The 23,433-nt window shown below is 39.6% G+C and overlaps 1 protein-coding gene across 1 annotated transcript in view; it reads left to right on the forward strand.

Moving 5' to 3' along the window:
- Window positions 1–489: 489 nt before the first annotated feature.
- The window catches only part of LOC139586481 (signal-induced proliferation-associated 1-like protein 3), a 34,355-nt gene continuing 11,411 nt past the window's right edge, over window positions 490–23,433 (forward strand). Inside the window, exons 1-9 of the mRNA XM_071419913.1 lie at window positions 490–723; window positions 2,222–2,320; window positions 4,316–4,440; window positions 6,736–6,824; window positions 10,259–10,521; window positions 12,713–12,772; window positions 17,687–17,834; window positions 19,610–19,949; window positions 22,253–22,348. Coding sequence (XP_071276014.1) covers window positions 12,771–12,772; window positions 17,687–17,834; window positions 19,610–19,949; window positions 22,253–22,348 — 586 coding nt within the window. The 5' untranslated portion in view covers window positions 490–723; window positions 2,222–2,320; window positions 4,316–4,440; ... (1 more) ...; window positions 10,259–10,521; window positions 12,713–12,770. The remainder of the gene's footprint in view (window positions 724–2,221; window positions 2,321–4,315; window positions 4,441–6,735; window positions 6,825–10,258; window positions 10,522–12,712; window positions 12,773–17,686; window positions 17,835–19,609; window positions 19,950–22,252; window positions 22,349–23,433) is intronic.

Genomic DNA, 23,433 nt, shown 5'->3' on the forward strand with positions numbered 1-23,433 from the left:
TGCCACCAGTGCCATCTTTCCCATATCCCCCTTGTCCCCTTTGTCCCCCTTGTCCCCCTGGTGCCATCCCAGTGCCACCTTTCCCTTATCCCCGTGTCCCCCTGGTGCCATCCCAGTGCCACATCCCCGTGTCCCCCTTGTCCCCCTTGTCCCCCTGGTGCCATTCCAGTGCCACATCCCCGTGTCCCCATGTCCTCCATGTCCCCCTTGTCCCTCCGGTGCCATCCCGGTGCCATCCCAGTGCCCGCTGTGCCACATCCCCTTGTCCCCCTTGTCCCCCTTGTCCCCCTGGTGCCATCCTGGTGCCACATCTGCGTGTCCCCTTTGTCCCTTGGTGCCATCCCGGTGCCATCCCAGTGCCACATCCCCGTGTCCCCCTTGTCCCCCTTGTCCCCCTTATCCCTTGGTGCCATCGGTGCCATCCTGGTGCCACTTCCCCTGTCCCCATGTCCCATTGGTGCCACCAGTGCCACATCCCCGTGTCCCCCTTGTCCCTTGGTGCCATCCCGGTGCCCGCTGTGCCCACAGGGCCTGGTCGGAGGCTCTGGCAGCGGCCGGGCCGGAGCCCAGGGCGGATCCGGAGCCGTTTCCGGGGCCGTTGCCGGGGCCGTTCCGGGCCGGGCTCCGCAGCGCCCCCTCCTGGCAGCGCGGGGGCACCAAACGGGCACAGCCGGGGCTGGCGGCGACCCCGGCCCGGGAGACGCAGGCGGGGCACGGGAAAAGGTGAGGAAAGGCCCAAAATTGCCCCAAAAATTCCCCTAAAAATTCCCTTCCAAATTCCCCTAAAAATTCCCCTAAAAATTCCCTTCCAAATTCCCCTAAAAATTCCCCCCAAAAATCGCCCTAAAATTTCCCCCAAAATTTCCCCAAAATTTCTTCAAAATTCCCTGAATTTCCCCCAAAAATTGCCCCAAAATTCCCTCCAAATTCTCCTAAAATTTCCCCAAAATTCCCTTCAAAATTCCCCTCAAAATCCTCCCAAAATCCCCTAAAATTCCCCTAAAATTCCCTTCAAAATTCCCAGAATTTCCCCCCAAATTCTCCAAGAATTCCCCCCAAAATTCCCTTCAAAATTCTCAGAATTTCCTCCCAAAATTCCCTTCAAAATTCCCTGAATTTTCCCCTAAAATTCCCCCGAAATTCCCTTCAAAATTCCCAGAATTTCCCCCCAAAATCCTCACAACATTCCCAGGATTTTCCCCCACATTCCCCTCAAAATCCTCCCAAAATTCACAGAATTTCCCCCCAATTTCCCCAAAAATTCCCCTAAAATTTCCCCCCAAATTCTCCAAAAATTCCCCTAAAATTTCCCCAAAATTCCCTTCAAAATTCTCAGAATTTCCCCCCAAAATTCCCTTCAAAATTCTCAGAATTTCCCCCCAAATTTGCCCTAAAATTTTCCCCAAAATTCCCCTCAAAATCCTCCCAAAATTCCCTTCAAAATTCCCAGAATTTCCCCCCAAATTCCTCCCAACATTCCCAGGATTTTCCCCCAAAAATTCCCCCAAATTCCCCTAAAATTTCCCCAAAAATTTCCCCAAAATTCCCTTCAAAATCCTCAGGATTTTCCCCCAAATTCCCCCTCAAAATCCTCCCCAAATTCCCCTAAAATTCCCCTAAAATTCCCCCCCAAATTCCTCCCAAAATTCCCAAAAATTCCTCCCAAATCCCCATCAAAATTCCCCCCAAAATTCCCTTCAAAATTCCCAAAAATTCCCCCAAATCCACCTGAAATTTTCCCCAATTTTCCCCATTCCCCCAATTTTTCCCCCCAATTTCCCCCATTTTTCACCAAATTTTACTCTAATTTCCCCCATTTTTTCCCAATTTTCCCCATTTTTACCCCAATTTCCCCCCCATTTTCCCCATTTCCCCCCATTTTTTAAACCAATTTTTACCCCAATCTTCCCCAAATTTCCCCCATTTTTCCCCAAAATTTTTTCCAATTTTTCCCCATTTCCCCCCATTTTTTACCCCAATTTTCCCCAAATTTTCCCAATTTTTCTCATTTTTTCCCCATTCTTTACCCAAATTTTCCCCATTTTTACCCCAATTCCCCCCAATTTCCCCCCATTTTTACCCCAATTTTCCCCAAATTTTCCCCAATTTTTACCCCAATTTTCCCCATTTTCCCCCCAATTTCCCCCAAATTTTAACCCCAATTTCCTTCCAATTTTTCCCCATTTTTCCCCAAATTTTCCCCATTTTTCCCCATTTCCAGGCCCCTGAGTTTCCCGGATTCTCCCCATTCCGGCTCCGCTTTCCGCCAACCTTCCGGAAGCTTCTCTGCCCCCGGCAGCGCCAGGGCGGGAGGAGAGAGGTGAAAATGGGGGAAAAATGGGGAAAATTGGGAAAATTGGGGAAAAATTGGGAAAAATGGGGAAATGAGGGGGAAAATTGGTGAAAAATTGGGGGAAAATTGGGAAAAAATTGGAGGAAAGGGGGGAAAATGGGAAAAATTGGTGAAAATGGGAAAAATGAGGGAAAAAATTGGGGAGAAATTGGGAAAAACGGGGGAAAATGGGGAGAAAATGGGGGGAACTGGGGGGAAAATGGGGAAAAAATTGGGGAATAATTGGAGAAAATGGGGAAAATTGGAGAAAATGGGGGGGAATTGGGGAATAATTGGAAAAAATTGGGGAAAATGGGGGAAAATGGGGGGAGAATTGGGGAGAAAAATTGGGGGAAAATTGGGGAAAAAATTGGAGAAAATGGGAAAATGAGGGGAAAAATTGGGAAAAATGGGGGGAAAATTGGGGAAAAATTGGGGAAAATTGGGGGAAAATTGGAGAAAATTGGGGAAAATTAGGGGGAAAATTGGGGGGAATTGGGGAGAAAAATTGGGGAAAATTGGGAAAAAATTGGGAAAAAATTGGGAAAAAATTGGGAAAAAAATTGGGAAAAAAATTGGGAAAATGGGGGGGAAATTGGGAAAGATGAGGGAAAAAAATTGGGGGGAAATTGGGAAAAAATTGGGGGGAATGGGGAAAATTGGGGGAAAAATTGGGAAAAAATCGGGGAAAAATTGGGGGAAATGGGGGGGGAAAATTGGGGAAAATTGGAGAAAATTGGGAAAAATGGGGGGGAAATTGGGGAAAAATTGGTAAAAAATTGGGAAAAAATTGGGGAAAATGGGGGGGAAATTAAGGAAAAATTGGGAAAAATTGGAGAAATTGGGGAAAGTGGAGGAAATGGGGGGGAATTGGGAAGAAATTAGGGAAAATTGGGGAATAATTGGAGAAATGAGGGAAAAATTGGGGAAAAAAGGAGAATTGGGGGAAATGGGGTAAAATGGGGAAAAGGGGGGGATTGGGGGGAATTTTGGGAAATTGGGGAGAAATGGTGAAAATGGGGGAATGGGGAAAATTGGGGAAATTGGGGGAAAATGGGAAAAATTGGTGGAATTGGGGTTTTTTGGGGATTTGTTAATTGGGTTAATTGGGGGGTTTGGGGTTAATTGGGAATTTGGGGGGAATTTGAGAATTAAATGGGAGGAATTGGGGGAAATTGGATGAATTGGGGAAGTGGGGGAAAATGGGGAAATTGGGGGGAATTGGGAAATTGGGGAAATTGGAAAAAATGGTGGTAATGGGGGGAATTGGAAATTTGTGGTTTTTGGGGGTTTGGGTTTTTGGTGTTTTGGGGGGGGTTTTGGTTGGGGGGTTTGGGGTTTTGGGGTGTTTTGGGGTTTTTTGGGGTTTTTGGGGGTTTTGGGGTTTTGGGGGGTTGGGGGTTTTGGGGTTTTTGGGTTTTTTGGGGGGTTGTTGGGGTGTTTTTTGGTTTTTGGGGGTTTTGGGGTTTTGGATTGGAAATTTTGGGAAAATTGGGAAATGGGAAAATTGGAGAATGTGGGAAAGTGGGGAAATGGGTTAAATTTGGAGAATGGGGGGAAATTGGGAAGAAATTGGGAAAATTGGGTGAAATGGGGGAATTGGGAATTTGGGGGAATTGGGGTTTTTGGGAATTTTGGGGTTTTGGGGGAAATTGGGGAAAATTTTGGAATTTGGAATGTTTGGTGAAATTTGGGGTTGGGAAATTGGGGAATTTTGGGGAAAATTGGGGAAATTGGGGATTTTGGGTTTTTGGGGAATTTGTGGAAATTGAGGGAAATTGGGGAATGGGGGGATTGGGGAGAATTTGGGAAATTTGGGAAATTTGGGAAAATTTGGGAAAATTGGGAAATTTGGGAAAATTGGGAAAATTGGGAAAAATGGGAATTTGGGGCAATTGGGGGAAAATTGGGAAAAATGGGAAAAATTTGGAGAAATTGGGAAAAAATGGGGGAAAAAGTGGAAAATTGGGATTTTCCTTGCAGGCCGCAGAGGGGGGCGGAGCCACACGCAGGAAATTCCGGGAATTCTGGGAATTCTGGGAATTCTGGGAATTCTGGGAATTCCGAGGGCGCCGGACACGAGGGAGGAACCGAGAGGAGCAAAACGGGTACGGAAAGGGGGAAAATTGGGAATTTGGGAAAATTTGGGAATTTTGGGGGGAAAATTGGGAATTTGGAAGGGAAAATTGGGAATTTGGGGGAAATTTGGGAATTTTGGGGGAAATTTGGGGGAATTTGGGGGGAAAATTTGGGGATTTTGGGGGAAATTTTGGGAATTTTGGGGGGGGAATTTGGGAATTTGGGGGAAATTTTGGGAGGGGAAATTTGGGAATTTGGGGGAAAATTTGGGGGGAATTTGGAATTTGGGGGGAAATTTGGGAATTTGGGGGAAAATTTGGGGGGAATTTGGGGGAAATTTGAGGGTTTGGGAGGGAAAATTTGGGAATTTTGGGGGAAAATTGGGGATTTGGGGGGAAAATTTTGGGGGAAGTTTGGGAATTTGGAGGGAAATTGGGAATGGGGGCAGGAAATTCAGGAATGGGGAGGAAAATTTGGGAATTTTGGGGGAAATTTGAGGTTTTGGAAGGGAATTTTGGGAATTTGGGAGGGAAATTTGGGATTTGGTGGGAAAATTGGGGATTTTGGGGGAAAATTTGGGGATTTTGGTGGGAAAATTTGAGGTTTTGGGAGGGAAATTTGGGAATTTAGGGAAAATTTGGGAATGGGGGAAATTGGGAATTTGGGGGGGAAAATTTGGGGGGAAAATAGGGAATTTGGGAGGGAAATTTGGGAATTTTAGGGAAAATTTGGGAATTTTTGGGGGAATTTGGGGATTTGGGAGGGAAAATTGAGAATGAAGGGGGAAAATTGGGAATATGGTGGGAAATTTGGGAATGGGGAGGGAAATTTGGGAATTTGGAGGGAAATTCGGGAATGGGGGAAATTGGGAATTTTGGGGGGGAAATTGGGAATTTGGGGGGAAAGTTTGGGGGGAAAATTTGGGGGAGAATTGGGAATTTGGGGGGGAAATTTGGGGGAATTTGGGAGGGAAAATCTGGAATTAGGAGGGGAAATTTGGGAATTTGGAGGGAATTTTGGGAATTTGGAGGGAAAATTGGGAATTTGGTGGGAATTTTGGGGGAAATTTGGGAATTTGGTGGTAAATTGGGGATTTGGGGGAAAATTGGGAAATTTGGGGGGAATTTTGGGGGGAATTCTGGAATTTTGGGGGAATTTTGGGGATTTGGGAGGGAAAATTGGGATTTGGTGGGAAATTTGGGAATTTGGTGGGGAATTTGAGTGGAAAATTGGGGATTTGGTGGGAAATTTGGGAATTTGGTGGGGAATTTGAGTGGAAAATTGGGGATTTGGGAGGGAAATTGTGGGAATTTGTTGGGAATGTTGGGAATTTGGAGGGAATTTTGGGGGAAATTTGGGAATTTGGTGGTAAATTGGGGATTTGGGGGAGGGAAATTTGGGAATTTGGTGGGAATTTGGAAATTTGGGAGGGAAATTGGGAATTTTGGGGGGGAATTTGGGGGTAAATTTGGGAATTGGGGAGGAGGAAAATTTGGGGGAGAATTGGGAATTTGGGAGGGAAAATTGGGAACTTTGGGGGAAATTTGGGAGGCAAAATCTGGAATTAGGAGGGGAATTTTGGGAATTTGGTGGGAATTTTGGGAATTTGGTGGGAATTTTGGGAATTTGGTGGGAAATTTGGGAATTTGGTGGGAATTTCGGGAATTTTGGGGGAAATTTGGGAATGGGGAAGGGAAATTTGGGAATTTGGAGGGAAATTTGGGAATTTGGAGAGGGAAATTCAGGGATTTGGTGGGGAAAATGGGGAATTTGAGTGGAAAATTGGGAATTTGGGAGGGAAAATTTGGGAATTTGTTGGGGAATTTTGGGAATTTGGTGGGAAATTTGGGAATTTGGTAGGAAAATTGGGAATTTGGTGGGAAATTTGGGAATTTGGTGGGGAATTTGGGAGGGAAAATCGGGAATTTGGAGGGAAATTGGGAATTGGAGAGGGAAATTCAGGGATTTGGAGGGGAAAATGGGGAATTTGTTGGGAATTTTGGGAATTTGGTGGGAATTTTGGGAATTTGGAGGGGAAAATGGGGAATTTGAGTGGAAAATTGGGGATTTGGGAGGGAAATTTTGGGAATTTGGTGGGAATTTGTTGGGAATTGTGGGAATTTGGTGGGAATTTTGGGAATTTGGAGGGGGAAAATGGGGAATTTGTTGGGAAAATTGGGGATTTGGGAGGGAAATTTTGGGAATTTTGGGAATTTGGAGGGGAATGTTGGGAATTAGGAGGGAATTTTGGGAATTGTGGGAATTTGGTGGGAATTTTGGGAATTTGGGAGACGCTGATCCCAACCCCCCCCATCCCTCCCCAGAGCCGCTCTGGCACCTCCCAGCCCCCGCCCGGATCCCAGGGAAGCGCCCGGGGCCGGCAGGGAAAGAATCCCCAAAGGAAACGGGCAAGGTCAGACAGGGGAGGGGCAGAATTCCCAAAGGAAATCCTGGGAAATTCCTGGAAAAATCCCCCCAAAAAATCCCCCCCAAAAATCCCAGAATTCCTGGAAAAATTCCTGGAAAATTCGGCCCAAAAATCCCCCCAAAATCCCCAGAAATTCCCAAAAAAATGCCCCAAAAATGCCCCAAAAAATCCCAGAATTCCTGGAAAATTTCCCCCAAATTCCCCCAGAAAATCTGCCCAAAACCCCCCAAAGTTGCAAAAAAAATCCCAAAAAAATCACAGAAAATTCCCCCCAAAAGTTCCTAAAAATTCCCCAAAAAATTCCCCCAACCCCCCCCAGAAATTCCCCCCAAAATCCCCAAAATCCCCCCAAAAATCCCCCAAAATTCCCAAAAATTGCCCAAGAAAATCCCCAGAAATTCCCCCAAAAAATCCCAGAATTTCCCGAAGGAAATCCCAGAATTCATGGAAAATTCCTGGAAAAATTCCTGGAAAATTCTGCCCAAAATCCCCAGAAATTCCCCAAAAAATTCCGCCCAAAAATCCCCCCAAAAATCCCCCCAAAAATCCCAGAATTCCCCCAAAAATCCCTCCCTGATCTCAGTGGGAAAGAATCCCCAAAGGAAACGGGCAAGGTCAGACAGGGGAGGGCAGGAATGCCCAAAGGAAATCCCAGAATTCCCAAAGGAAATCCCAGAATTCCCAAAGGAAATCCTGGGAAATTCCTGGAAAAATCCCCCCAAAAATCCCCCCCAAAAATCCCAGAATTCCTGGAAAAATTCCTGGAAAATTCGGCCCAAAAATCCCCCCAAAATCCCCAGAAATTCCCAAAAAAATGCCCCAAAAATGCCCCAAAAATCCCAGAATTCCTGGAAAATTTCCCCCAAATTCCCCCAGAAAATCTGCCCAAAACCCCCCAAAGTTGCAAAAAAAATCCCAAGAAAATCACAGAAAATTCCCCCCAAAAGTTCCTAAAAATTCCCCAAAAAATTCCCCCCAACCCCCCCCCAAAAATCCCCCCAAAAATCCCCAGAAATCCCCCCCAAAAATCCCCCAAAAGTTCCCAAAAATTCCCCAAGAAAATCCCAGAAATTCCCCCAAAAAATCCCAGAAATTCCCCCAAAAAATCCCAGAATTTCCCGAAGGAAATCCCAGAATTCCTGGAAAATTCCTGAAAAAATTCCTGAAAAATTCCGCCCAAAAATCCCAGAATTCCCCCAAAAATCCCTCCCTGATCTCAGTGGGAAAGAATCCCCAAAGCAAACGGGCAAGGTCAGACAGGGGAGGGGCAGAATTCCCAAAGGAAATCCTGGGAAATTCCTGGAAAAATTCCTGAAAAAATTCCTGAAAAATTCCCCCCAAAAATCCCCCAAAAAATCCCCAAAAATCCCCAAAATCCCCCAAAAAATCCAAAAAATTCCCCAAAAAAATCCCAGAAATTCCCCCAAAAAGTTCCTAAAAATTCCCCAAAAAAATCCCAGAAATTCCCCCAAAAAGTTCCTAAAAATTCCCCAAAAAATCCAAAAAAATCCCCCAAAAAATCCCAGAAATTCCCCAAAGGAAAGCCCAGAATTCCTGAAAAAATTCCGCCCAAAGATCCCTCCAAAAATCCCAGAAATTCCCCAAAAAATTCCCCAAAAATCCCCCCCAAAAATCCCCAGAAATCCCCAAAAAATTCCGCCCAAATTCCCCCCAAAAATTCCCAAAAAGTTCCCAGAAATTCCCCCAAAAATCACGGAATTCCTGGAAAAATTCCTGGAAAAATTCCTGGAAAAATTCCGCCCAAAAATCCCCAGAAATTCCCCCAAAAAATCCCCAAAATCCCCCCCAAAAATCCCCCAAAAGTTCCCAAAAATTCCCCAAGAAAATCCCCAGAAATTCCCCCAAAAAATCCCCAGAAATTCCCCCAAAAAATCCCAGAATTTCCCGAAGGAAATCCCAGAATTCATGGAAAATTCCTGGAAAAATTCCTGGGAAATTCCTGAAAAATTCTGCCCAAAAATCCCCCCAAAAATCCCAGAATTCCTGGAAAATTCCTGGAAAATTCTGCGCAAAAATCCCCCCAAAATCCCCAGAAATTCCCAAAAATATTGCCCAAAATCCCCCCAAAATCCCCCCAAAAATCCCCCCAAAAATCCCAGAAATTCCCCCCAAAAATCCCAAAATTCCCTAAAATTTTTCCCCAGAATTCCCAAAGGAAATCCCAGAATTCCTGGAAAAATTCCTGGGAAATTCCTGGAAAAATTCCTGGGAAAATTCCTGAAAAATTCCCCCCAAAAATCCCCAAAAATTCCCCCAAAAAATCCCAAAAATCCCCAAAATCCCCCAAAAAATCCAAAAAATTCCCCAAAAAAATCCCAGAAATTCCCCCAAAAAGTTCCTAAAAATTCCCCAAAAAATCCAAAAAAATCCCCCAAAAATCCAAGAAATTCCCCAAAGGAAAGCCCAGAATTCCTGGGAAAATTCCTGAAAAATTCCGCCCAAAAATCCCCCAAAAATCCCCCCCAAAAATCCTGGAATTCCTGGAAAAATTCCGCCCAAAATTCCCCCCCAAAAAATCCCCCCAAAAATCCAGAATTCTTGGAAAATTCCTGGAAAAATTCCTGGAAAATTCCTGAAAAATTCAGCCCAAAAATCCCCAAAAAAATCCCCAAAAAATTCCCCCCAAAAATCATCAAAAAATCCCAAAATTCCCTAAAATTTTTCCCCAGAATTCCCAAAGAAAAGCCCAGAATTCCTGAAAAATTCGGCCCAAAATTCCCCCAAAAAATCCCCAAAAAAGTTCCTAAAAATTCCCCAGAAAATTCCCAGAAATTCCCAAAAAAATCTTCCCAAAAAACCCCCAAAATTCACCAAAAAAATCCAAAAATTCTCAAAAAAAATCCCAAAAATTCCCCAAAAATCCCAGAATTCCCCCCAAAAAAATCCTGAAAAAATCCTGGAATTCCCCAAAAAAATCCCCCCAAAAACCCCCAAAATTCTCAAAAAAAATCCCCAAAATTCCCCAAAAAAATCCTGAAAAAATCCCCCCCAAAAAATTCCCCAGATTCCCAAAAAATCCTGGAATTCCCCACAAAAATCCCCCAAAAAATGCCCAAATCCACCCCAATAACTCCCAAAAAATCCTCCCAAAATCCCCCAAAAATCCTAAAATAATCCCAAAAAATCCTAAAATAATCCCAAAAAATCCTGGAATCCCAAAAACCCCAAAAAAACCCCAAAATCACCCCAAAAAAAATCCCAAAAATTCCTCAAAAATTCCTGAAAAATCCTTCAAAAATCCCCCAAATTCCCCAAAAAACCCTTGAAAAACTCCCCCAAATCCCCTCAAAACCCGGGAATTTTTGGGCTCTGGGATTCCAAACCCTCTGGAATCCCGAACATTCCCAAAAATTCCCCAAATTTCCCAAAATTCCTGAAATTTCCCCCGTTTTTTGCAGCCCCTGAGTCGCTCTCCTGTGTCCAGCTCCAGCGACCCCGACGAGGGCGGCGCCGACTCCAGGACCCCCAGAATTCCCAAAAATCCCCAAAATCCCCAAAATTCCCAAATCCCCCCAATCCCCCCAATCCCCCCCAACCCCCAAAATTCCCAAAATTCCCAAAATTCCCAAATTTCCGCCCGGAATTCCCAGAGGAGCCCCAAGGAGGCCTCGGGGACGGCGCCCCCTGGTGGCCGCAAACCCGCGAGCGACGGCGGCGCCAGGTGAGGAAAAATCCCAAAATTTGGGGGGGAATTCGCAGATTTTGGGAAAAATTCTCAAATTTTGGGAAAAATTCTCATTCTGTGAAAATTCCCAAGGTTTTTTTGTGAAAATTCCCAGGTTTTAGGTCAAAATTCCCAAGTTTTGGGTCAAAACTCCCAAAGTTTTGGTTCAAATTCTCCATTTTTTAAAATTAAAATTCCCAAAGTTTTGAGGTAAAATTTGAAAAGTTTTGAGGTAAAATTCCCAAGTTTTGGGAAAATTCCCAATTTGGTGAAAATTCCCAAGGGTTTTTGGAGAAAATTCCCAAGTTTTGGGTCAAAATTCCCAAAATTTTGGTTCAAAATCTCGATTTTTTTAAATGAAAATTTCCATTCATTGAGGATAAAATTCCCAAAGTTTTGAGGTAAAATTTGAAAAGTTTTGAGGTAAAATTCTCAAATTTCGGGAAAATTTCTAATTCTGGTAAAGTTCCCAAGGGTTTTTGGTGAAAATTCCCAAGTTTTTGGTGAAAATTCCCAAGTTTTGGGTCAAAATTCCCAAGTTTTTTGGTGCAAAATTCTCCATTTTAAAATTCAAATTCTCATTCATTGAGGGTAAAATTCCCAAAGTTCTGAGGTAAAATTCCCAAAGTTTTGAGGTAAAATTCTCAAAATTTGGGAAAATTCACAATTTTGTTCAAGTTCCCAAGGTTTTTTTGTGAAAATTCCCAAGTTTTGGGTCAAAATTCCCAAAGTTTTGGTTCAAATTCTCCATTTTTTAAATTCAAATTCTCATTGATTGAGGAGAAAATTCCCAAAGTTTTGAGGTAAAATTCCCAAGTTTTGGGAAAATTCCCCATTCTGTTCAAATTCCCAAGGGTTTTTTGTGAAAATTCCCAAGTTTTGGGTCAGAATTCCCAAGTTTTTTGGTTCAAATTCTCCATTTTTTAAATTCAAATTCTCATTGATTGAGGATAAAATTCCCAAAGTTTTGAGGTAAAATTTGAAAAGTTTTGAGGTAAAAGTCTCAAATTTTGGGAAAATTCCCAATTTTGTTCAAGTTCCCAGGGTTTTTTTGTTAAAATTTCCAAGTTTTGAGTGAAAATTCCCAAAGATTTGGTCCAAAATCTCGATTTTTTTAAATGAAAATTTCCATTCATTGAGGGTAAAATTCCGAAAGTTTTGAGGTAAAATTCTCAAATTTTGGTAAAATTCCCAATTTTGTTCAAGTTCCCAGGGGTTTTGGGTTGAAATTCCCAAGTTTTAGCTCAAAACTCCCAAAGATTTGGTTCAAAATCTCCATTTCTTAAAATTAAAATTCCCAAAGTTTTGAGGTAAAATTCTCAAATTTTGGTACAATTCACAATTTTGTTGAAGTTCCCAAGGGTTTTTGGTGAAAATTCCCAAGTTTTGGGTCAAAATTCCCAATTTTTTTGGGTCAAATTCTCCATTTTTAAATTCAAATTCTCATTGATTGAGGATAAAATTCCCAAAGTTTTGAGGTAAAATTCCCAAAGTTTTGGGTTAAAAGTCTCAAATTTTGGGAAAATTCCCAATTTTGTTCAAGTTCCCAGGGTTTTTTTGTTAAAATTTCCAAGTTTTGAGTGAAAATTCCCAAAGATTTGGTCCAAAATCTCGATTTTTTTAAATGAAAATTTCCATTCATTGAGGGTAAAATTCCAAAAGTTTTGAGGTAAAATTCTCAAATTTTGGTAAAATTCCCAATTTTGTTAAAATTCCCAGGGGTTTTAGGTGGAAATTCCCAAGTTTTAGCTCAAAATTCCCAAGTTTTGGGTCAAAATTCCCAAAGATTTGGTTCAAATTCTCGATTTCTTTAAATTAAAATTCCCAAAGTTTTGAGGTAAAATTCCCAAAGTTTTGAGGTAAAATTCCCAAATTTTGGGAAAATTTCTAATTCTGTTATAGTTTCCAAAGGTTTTTAGTGAAAATTCCCAAGTTTTGGGTCAAAATTCCCAAGTTTTGGGTCAAAACTCCCAAAGATTTGGTTCAAAATCTCGATTTTTTAAAATTAAAATATCCAAAGTTTTGAGGTAAAATTTGAAAAGTTTTGAGGTAAAAATCTCAAGTTTTGGGAAAATTTCTAATTCTGGTAAAAGTTCCCAAGGTTTTTTTGTGAAAATTCCCAAGTTTTGGGTCGAAATTCCCAATTTTTTGGTGCAAAATTCTCCATTTTTGGGGTTTTTTGTTGCAGGCCCGGCCCCGCTGCCCCGAAAATCCCCGGGAGAGGCCGAGAGGGAACCGAGCCCAGAATGTGAGGGGAAAATGGGGAAAAATTGGGGAAAAAGGGGAAAAAATGGGAAGAAAATTTTGGGGGGAAATTGAGGGAAAATGGGGAGAAAATTGGGGAAATTTAGGGGGAAAATTGGGGAAATTTTGGGGAAAATTGGGAGAAAATCGAGGGGAAAATGGGGAAATTTTGGTGGAAGATGGGGGGAAATTGAGGGAAAAGAGGGGGAAATTTTGGGGAAAATTTGGGGAAAAATTGGAGAAAAATGGGGATAAAAATGGGGGAAATTTTGGGGAAAAATTGGGGGGAAAATGGGGGGAAAATTGGGGGAAATTTGGGGAAAATGGGGAGAAAATTTGGGGGAAATTTAGGGGGGAAATTTTGGGGAAAAATTGGAGAAAAATGGGGAGAATTTTGGGGTGAAAATTGGGGGAAATTGGGGGGAAATTTGGGGAAAATTTGGGGAAAATTGGGGGAAAATTTGGGGAAAATTGGAGAAAAATTGGGGAATTTTTTGGGAAAATTTTGGGGGAAATTGGGGGAAATTTTGGGGGAAATTTGGAGAAAAATGGGGAGAAAATTGCGGAGAAAATAGGGGGAAATTTGGAGAAAATTGGGGGAAATTTTGGGGGAAAATGGGGAGAAAATTGGGAGAAAATGGGGAGAAATTTTGGGGAAAAAATTGGGGAAAATGGGGGTGGAAATGGGGAGAAAATTGGGGGAAATTTGGGGGGAAATTGGAGAAAATTGGGGGAAATTTGGGGGAAAATTTTTGGGAAAATTGGAGAAAAATGGGGAGAAAATTGGGGAAAATTGGAGAAAAATGGGGGGAAATTTTGGGGAAAATTGGAGAAAAATGGGGATAAAATTGGGGAAAAATTGGAGAAATTTTGGGAAAAAATTGGGGGAAATTTTGGGGGAAAATTGGAGAAAATAGGAAAGAAAATGGGGGGAAATTTTGGGGGAAAAAATGGAGAAAATGGGGGGAAATTGGGGAATTTTTGGGGAAAAATGGGAAGAAAATTGGGGGAAATTTTGGGGGAAATTTGGAGAAAATTGGGGGAAAATTGGGGGGAAAATGGGAAAAATTGGGGGAAATTTTGGGAGAAAAATGGGAGAAATTTTGCGGAAAATTGGGGGAAAATCGGGGAAATTTTTGGGTAAAAATGGGGGGGAATGGGGGGAAATTTTGGGGAAAAAATGGAGAAAATGGGGGGAAAATATGGAGAAAAATGGGGCAAAAATGGGAAAATTTGGAGAAAAATGGGGGAAATTGTGGGGAAAAATGGGGGGGAATTTTGGGGGAAAATTGGAGAAAAATGGGGGGGAAATATGAGGGGAAAATGGGAAATAAATGGATTTTAGTGGGATTTTGGATCTGGAGAATTTTAATGGGATTTTTAACGAGATGTTGATGGGATTTTAATGAATTTTAATGAATTTTATTGAATTTTAATTGAATTTTTGGGGATTTTTTCCCATCTTTTTTGTTTTTAACGGATTTTTTTTTGGATTTTCCTGGAATTTTGATGGAATTTCTGGAATTTCCCATCCCAGGCAGGTGAACGTGTTCGGGCAGCCCCGGCTCTGGGATTTTCATGAATTTTATTGAATTTTATTGGATTTTAATGGAATTTTAATGGGATTTTAATGGGATTTTAATGGGATTTTAATGGAATTTTAATGGAATTTTAATGAATTTTAGATCTCCAGAATTTTAATGGGATTTTAATGAGATTTTATTGAATTTTAATGGGATTTTTTCGAATTTTTTGGGATTTTTTCAGATTTTTTTTGTTTTTAATGGGATTTTTTGGGATTTTTTCCAATTTTTTCTGTTTTTCATGGAATTTTCATGGAATTCTGATGGAATTTCTGGAATTTTCCATGGCAGGCAGGTGAACGTGTTCAGGCAGGATCTGAGGGATTTTAACGGGATTTTAATTGATTTTAATGAATTTTAATGGGATTTTTTGGGATTTTTTTTTTGTTGTTTTTAATGGAATTTTTAATGAATTTTAATGGGATTTTATTGAATTTTAATGGATTTTAATGGGATTTTTAATGAGATTTTTAATGGGATTTTTTGGGATTTTTTTGGATTTTAATGAATTTTAATGGGATTTTAATGGGATTTTTTTGTTTTTAATGGAATTTTTATGGAATTTTCATGGAATTTTGATGGATTTTTGATGGAATTTTGGGAATTTCCCATCCCAGGCAGGTGAACGTGTTCGGGCAGGATCTGGAGGATTTTAAAGGGATTTTAATGAATTTTAATGAATTTTATTGAATTTTAATGAATTTTAATGGAATTTTTTCCAATTTTTTTTTGTTTTAATGGAATTTTTAATGAATTTTAATGGGATTTTAATGGGATTTTTAATGAGAATTTTAATGGAATTTTAATGAGAATTTTAATGGATTTTCATGAATTTTATTGAATTTTATTGAATTTTAATGGAATTTTTTCCAATTTTTTTTGTTTTTCATGGATTTTTTTTGGATTTTCATGGAATTTTCCTGGAATTTTCATGGAATTTTCCCATCCCAGGCAGGTGAACGTGTTCAGGCAGGATCTGGAGGATTTTAAAGGGATTTTAATGAATTTTAATGAATTTTATTGAATTTTAATGAATTTTAATGGAATTTTTTCCAATTTTTTTTTGTTTTAATGGAATTTTTAATGGATTTTAATGGGATTTTTAATGAGAATTTTAATGGAATTTTAATGAGAATTTTAATGGATTTTCATGAATTTTATTGAATTTTATTGAATTTTAATGGAATTTTTTCCAATTTTTTTTGTTTTTAATGGATTTTTTTTCTGATTTTCCTGGAATTTTGATGGAATTTCTGGAATTTTCCCGTCCCAGGCAGGTGAACGTGTTCAGGCAGGATCTGGGGGATTTTAATGGGATTTTCATGAATTTTATTGAATTTTATTGAATTTTAATGGGATTTTTTCCAATTTTTTTTGGTTTTCATGGAATTTTTAATGAATTTTAATGGGATTTTATTGAATTTTAATGAATTTAAATGGGATTTTAATGGGATTTTAAATGAGATTTTAATGGAATTTTAATGAGAATTTTAATGGATTTTAATGAATTTTAATGGGATTTTTTTGGATTTTATTGAATTTTAATGGAATTTTTTCCAATTTTTTTTGCTTTTAATGGAATTTTCATGGAATTCTGATGGAATTTCTGGAATTTTCCATCCCAGGCAGGTGAACGTGTTCGGGCAGCCCCGGCTCCGGGATTTTCATGAATTTTATTGAATTTTAACGAATTTTAATGGGATTTTTTTTGTTTTTCATGGATTTTTTTGGATTTTTCATGGAATTTTCCTGGAATTCTAATGGAATTTCGGGAATTTCCCATCCCAGGCAGGTGAACGTGTTCAGGCAGGATCTGGGGGATTTTAATGGATTTTAACGAATTTTAATGGGATTTTAATGAGATTTTTTTGTTTTTAATGGAATTTTTATGGAATTTTCATGGAATTTTGATGGATTTTTGATGGAATTTTGGGAATTTCCCCTCCCAGGCAGGTGAACGTGTTCAGGCAGGATCTGGAGGATTTTAAAGGGATTTTAATGAATTTTAATGAATTTTATTGAATTTTAATGAATTTTAATGGAATTTTTTCCAATTTTTTTTTGTTTTAATGGAATTTTTAATGAATTTTAATGGGATTTTTAATGAGATTTTTAATGGGATTTTAATGGGAATTTTAATGAGAATTTTAATGGAATTTTAATGAGAATTTTAATGAGAATTTTAATGGATTTTCATGAATTTTATTGAATTTTATTGAATTTTAATGGAATTTTTTCCAATTTTTTTTGTTTTTCATGGATTTTTTTTGGATTTTCATGGAATTTTCCTGGAATTTTGATGGAATTTCTGGAATTTCCCATCCCAGGCAGGTGAACGTGTTCAGGCCGAGATCTGGGGGATTTTAATGGATTTTATTGAATTTTATTGAATTTTAATGGAATTTTTTCCAATTTTTTTTGTTTCTAATGGAATTTTTAATGAATTTTAATGGGATTTTAATGGGATTTTTAATGCGATTTTTAATGGAATTTTAATGAGAATTTTAATGGATTTTCATGAATTTTATTGAATTTTATTGAATTTTAATGGAATTTTTTCCATTTTTTTTTTGTTTTCCATGGATTTTTTTTGGATTTTCATGGAATTTTCCTGGAATTTTCATGGAATTTTCCTGGAATTTTCATGGAATTTTCCCATCCCAGGCAGGTGAATGTGTTCAGGCAGGATCTGGAGGATTTTAAAGGGATTTTAATGAATTTTAATGAATTTTATTGAATTTTAATGAATTTTAATGGAATTTTTTCCAATTTTTTTTTGTTTTAATGGAATTTTTAATGAATTTTAATGGGATTTTTAATGAGATTTTTAATGGGATTTTAATGAGAATTTTAATGGATTTTAACGAATTTTAATGGGATTTTAATGGATTTTTATGGAATTTTTTCCAATTTTTTTTTGTTTTCATGGATTTTTTTTGGATTTTTTTTGATTTTTTTTTGGATTTTGATGGAATTTTCCTGGAATTTTCCTGGAATTTCCCATCCCAGGCAGGTGAACGTGTTCGGGCAGCCCCGGCTCTGGGATTTTCATGAATTTTATTGAATTTTAACGAATTTTAATGGGATTTTTTTTGTTTTTCATGGATTTTTTTGGATTTTTCATGGAATTTTCCTGGAATTCTAATGGAATTTCGGGAATTTTCCCGTCCCAGGCAGGTGAACGTGTTCAGGCAGGATCTGGGGGATTTTAATGGGATTTTCATGAATTTTAATGGAATTTTTTCCAATTTTTTTTGTTTTTCATGGATTTTTTTTGATTTTTTTTGGATTTTGATGGAATTTTCCTGGAATTTTCCTGGAATTTCCCCTCCCAGGCAGGTGAACGTGTTCGGGCAGCCGCGGCTCCGGGCGTCCCTGCGGGATCTTCGCTCCCCGCGCCGCGTCCCCAAATCCTCCATCGAGGACGACCTCAAGCGCCTGATCCTGATGGACAATTCCTGTCCTGAGCCTGACCCGGCCCCGGTGAGACAAAAATCCCAAAAATTCTGAAATTCTAACATGGAAAATGCAAAAAATCCGGAGCTTCTAGCCCCAAAAATGGCGAAAATTCGAATTTTTTAGCCCAAAAAATGGCAAAAAAATCGAATTTTTTAGCCCAAAAAATCGAATTTTTAGTCCCCAAAAATGGGAAAAATTCTCAATTTGTTCCCCTGAAATTCCCAATCCCAAAATGCAAAAAATTCCAGGGTTTTAGCCCAAAAAATGGCAGAAAAATTCGAATTTTTTAGCCCAAAAAATGGCAAAAAAATGGAATTTTTCAGCCCCAAAATGGTGGAAAATCTCAAATTTTCTCCTTGGAATTCCCTAAAATCTAAAATTTCCAACATTTCCCAAAATTTCCCACTCCAAAATGTAAAAAATTCCAAGGTTTTAGCCCCAAAAATGGCAAAAAAAATCGAATTTTTTAGTCCAAAAAATGGCAAAAATTTGAATTTTTCAGCCCCAAAATGGCAAAAATTCCCAAATTTTCTGTCTGAAATCTCAGGGATTTTCCCAATTCCCAAATTGCCCAAATTCCCAATCCCAAAATGCAGAAATTCCCAAATTTTGCCCCAAATTGTCCCAATTTTCCCCATTCCTGATGGACAATTCCTGTCCTGAGCCCGAGCCAGCCCCGGTGAGACAAAAATCCCAAAATTTGGGAATTTTACAGTAAAAAAATGCAAAAAATCCGGAGCTTCTAGCCCCAAAAATGGCGAAAATTCGAATTTTTTAGCCCCAAAAATGGCATTTTTAGCCCAAAAAATGGCAAAAAAATCGAATTTTTTAGCCCAAAAAATGGGGAAAATTCTCAAATTTTTCCCCTGAATTTCCCAAAATTCCCAGTCCCAAAATGCAAAAAAAAACCAGGAAAACTTCGAATTTTTCAGCCCCAAAAAACAACAAAAAAATGGAATTTTTCAGCCCAAAAATGAAATTTTCAACCCCAAAAAAGAGAATTTTCTGGGGTTTTGAAGCTCATGAAATGGTGAAAAAGCTGAAATTTTCTCCTTGAAATTCCCCAAATCCCAAAATTCCCAAAATTCCCAATCCCAAAATGCAAAAAATTCCAAGGTTTTAGCCCAAAAACTTCGAATTTTTCAGCCCCAAAAATGGCAAAAAATTCCCAAATTTTCTGTCTGAAATCTCAGGGATTTTCCCAAATTCCCCAAATTCCCAATCCCAAAATGCAAAAAATCGCGAAAATTCGAATTTTTTAGCCCAAAAAAATGGCAAAAAATTGAATTTTTCAGCCCAAAAAATGGGAAAAATTTGAATTTTTCAGCCCCAAAATGGGCAAAATTCTCCAATTTTCTCCTTGGAATTCCCTAAAATCTAAAATTTCCCCATTTTCCCAAAATTTCCAACTCCAAAATGCAAAAAGTTCCAAGGTTTTAGCCCAAAAAATGGCAAAAATTCGAATTTTTTAGCCCAAAAAATCGAATTTTTAGCCCCCAAAAAATGGGAAAAATTCTCAATTTTTTCCCCTGAAATTCCCAGTCCCAAAATGCAAAAAATTCCAAGGTTTTAGCCCAAAAAATGGCAAAAATTCGAATTTTTTAGCCCAAAAAATGAGAAAAATTCTCAATTTTTTCCCCTGAATATCCCAAAATTCCAAAATTCTCAAAGTTCCCAATTCCAAAATGCAAAAAAAACCCAGCGAAAATTCGAATTTTTTAGCCCCCCAAAAAGGGAATATATTCTAATTTATTCTAATTTATTCTAATTTATGCTAATTTATGCTAATTTATTCCCAGCCCCTTCCCCGGACGGTGTCAGACGAGAGCCTCTGCGGGCGGCGCCGCCAGCGCCAAAACTCCGGGAATTCCCCAAACCCCGCCCAGTTTGGGGCCGATTCCGCCGAATTTGGGGCAAATTCGGGCAATTTTGGGGCCAATTCGGGAAATTCGGGGAATTTTGGGGCAAATTCGGGGAATTTTGGGGGAAATTCGGGCGATTTTGGGGCCGATTTGGGGCAATTCGGGGCCGATTCGGGGAATTTGGGGAATTCGGGGCAATTCCCGGAGGCGCCACCAGGGGGCGGCCGGAACACGCTGCCCACAAGGACGGACAGACACGGGACAGACGGCAGGAAAGGTGCGGAAATTCCACTTTTTTTGGGGAATTTTGGGGATTTTGGGGAGAATTTTGGGGTTTTTGGAAAGTTTGGGGGAAATTTGGGCGTTTTTAGGGAGATTTTGGGGGATTTTATTGGGATTTTTGGGGATTTTTTGAGGATTTTTTGGGGATTTTTTGTGAATTTTTTGGGATTTTTTGGGCCATTTTCCTGTGAATTTTTGGGGGGATTTTATTGTGAATTTCGTGCATTTTTTGGGCCATTTTCCTGTGAATTTTATCAATTTTGGGGGGCATTTTATTGGGAATTTTTTGGGCCATTTTCCTGTGAATTTTGTGAATTTTGGGGGGCATTTTATTGGGAATTTTTGGGGGGATTTTATTGTGAATTTTGTAGATTTTTGGTATTTTTTGGGGGGATTTTATTGGAAATTTTGGGGGGATTTTATTGGGAATTTTGCAGCGATTTTTGGGCATTTTTTGAGGCGATTTTTTTGGAATTCTTTTGTGAAATTTTGGGATTTTTTGGGGGCATTTTATTGTGAATTTTTGGGCCATTTTCCTGTGAATTTTGGGGAATATTTTGGGCCATTTTCCTGTGAATTTTATGAATTTTTGGGCCATTTTCCTGTGAATATTTGGGGCCATTTTACTGTGAATTTTATGAATTTTTGGGCCATTTTCCTGTGAATTTTATCAATTTTTGGGGGGATTTTACTGTGAATTTTGGGGTATTTTTGGGGCATTTTATTGTGAATTTTTGGGCCATTTCCCATGAATTTTCTCAATTTTTGAGCCATTTTCTCATGAATTTTCTCCATTTTTGGTGATTTCTCCCCAGGCCCCGTGGCCAGGCTGGACCCAGGGCTGATTGTGAATTTTGGGGATTATTTTGGGGCCATTTTCCTGTGAATTTTGTGAATTTTTGGGTATTTTTGGGGCATTTTATTGTGAATTTTTGGGGCCATTTTCCTGTGAATTTTGGGGAATATTTGGGGCCATTTTATTGTGAATTTTATGAATATTTGGGGCCATTTTCCTGTGAATTTTGTGAATATTTTGGGCCATTTTCCTGTGAATTTTATGAATTTTTTGGGCCATTTTCCTGTGAATTTTTGGGCCATTTTCCTGTGAATTTTATCAATTTTTGGGGGGATTTTATTGGGAATTTTTGGGGGGATTTTATTGGGAATTTTGTGAATATTTGGGGCCATTTTCCTGTGAATTTTGTGAATTTTGGGGGGGATTCTATTGCGAATTTTTGGGGGGATTTTATTATGAATTTTGTGAATATTTGGGGCCATTTTCCTGTGAATTTTGTGAATTTTTGGGGGGATTTTATTATGAATTTTGGGATTATTTTTGACCATTTTACTGTGAATTTTGGGGTATTTTTGGGGGATTTTATTGTGAATATTTTGGGCCATTTTCCTGTGAATTTTGTGAATTTTTGGGGATTTTTTGGGCAGATTTTATTGTGAATTTCTGGGGCATTTTACTGTGAATATTTGGGGCCATTTTCCTGTGAATTTTGTGAATTTTGGGGGCATTTTATTCTGAATTTTGGGGCCATTTTACTGTGAATTTTGGGGTATTTTTTGGCCCATTTTACTGTGAATTTTATGAATTTTTGGGCCATTTTCCTGTGAATTTTGTGAATTTTTTGGGATTTTTTGGGGCATTTTACTGTGAATTTTTGGGGGGATTTTATTATGAATTTCATGCATTTTTTGGGCCATTTCCCCGTGAATTTTATCAATTTTGGGGCCATTTTCCTGTGAATTTTGTGAATTTTTGGGCCATTTTCCTGTGAATTTTGTGAATTTTTGGGCCCTTTTATTGTGAATTTTGGGATTATTTGGGGCCATTTTCCTGTGAATTTTATGAATATTTTGGGCCATTTTCCTGTGAATTTTTGGGGGGATTTTATTATGAATTTTATGAATATTTTGGGGGGATTTTCCTGTAAATTTTATCAATTTTGGGGCCATTTTCCCGTGAATTTTCTCCATTTTTGGTGATTTTCCCCCAGGCCCCGTGGCCAGGCTGGACCCGGGGCTGATTGTGAATTTTGGGGATTATTTTGGGGCCATTTTCCTGTGAATTTTGGGATTATTTTTTGGCCCATTTTCCTGTGAATTTTATGAATTTTGGGGAATATTTTGGGCCATTTTCCTGTGAATTTTGGGGTATTTTTGGGGCATTTTATTGTGAATTTTTGGGCCATTTTTCTGTGAATTTTTGGGGGGATTTTCCTGTAAATTTTATCAATTTTGGGGCCATTTTCCCGTGAATTTTCTCAATTTTTGGTGATTTTTCCCCAGGCCCCGTGGCCAGGCTGGACCCGGGGCTGATTCCGCTCCCGGACGCGGCCGGGCTGGAGTGGGCGACGCTCGTCAGCGCTGCCAGGGCCTACGAGGGTGAGCAGAAAGGGGGATTTGGGGGAAATTTGGGGAAATTTGGGGAAATTTGGGGCATTTTGGGGCATTTTGGGGATTTGGGAATAATCCAGGGTGGGTTGGGAGGAATTTTGGGCGATTTTGGGGGGAGTTTTGGCTGATTTTGGGATGGTTTGGGGGAAATTTTTGGGCTGGTTTGGGGGTAATTTTGGATTATTTTGGGGTGGTTTGGGGGTAATTTTTGGGGATTTTGGAGGCATTTTTTGGTGGTTTTGGGGAATTTTTGGAGATTTTTGGGCTGATTTTGGGATGGTTTGGGGGAATTTTTGGGGTGGGTTGGGGGCAATTTTTGGGGATTTCTGGGCTGATTTTGGGGATTTTCAGGTGATTTTTTGGATCATTTTGGGTGGTTTTGGGTATTTGGGGATTTGGGAATAATCCAGGGTGGGTTGGGGGTGATTTTTGGGGTGGTTTGGGGGGAATTTTTGGGATTTTCAGGTGATTTTTTGGAGAATTTTGGGATGCTTTTGGGAAATTTTTGGTGTTTTTGGGGTGGTTTTCGGGGTGATTTTGGGGATTTTCAGGTGATTTTTTGGAGCATTTTTGGGCAATTCCGGGTGGTTTTGGGCGGTTTTGGGGCATTTTGGGCATTTGGGAATAATTCAGGGTGGGTTGGGTTAATTTTGGGGGATTTTTGGGGTGGTTTGGGGGTGGTTTGGGGGTGGTTTTTGGGGATTTTAGGGCTGATTTTGGGGTGGTTTGGGGGTAACTTTTGGGGAATTTTGGGCTGATTTCGGGCAATTTCAGGCAATTTCGGGCAATTTTGGGCGGTTTTGGGGAATTTTGGGGATTTGGGAATAATTCAGGGTGGGTTGGGAGGAATTTTTGGGGTGGTTTGGGGGTGGTTTGGGGGTGGTTTTTGGGGATTTTAGGGCTGATTTTGGGGTGGTTTTGGGGTGGTTTGGGGGGAATTTTTGGGAATTTTTGGGCTGATTTTGGGGAAATTTGGGTGGTTTTGGGGCATTTGGGGTGTTTGGGAATAATCCAGGGTGGGTTGGGAGGAATTTTTGGGGTGGTTTGGGGTGAATTGGGGGAAATTTTGGGGG

The sequence above is a fragment of the Agelaius tricolor genome, unplaced genomic scaffold, assembly GCF_023055355.1.
Source record: "Agelaius tricolor isolate 1412-34295 unplaced genomic scaffold, bAgeTri1.0.p SCAF_119, whole genome shotgun sequence".
NCBI classification, from domain to species: Eukaryota; Metazoa; Chordata; class Aves; order Passeriformes; family Icteridae; genus Agelaius; species Agelaius tricolor.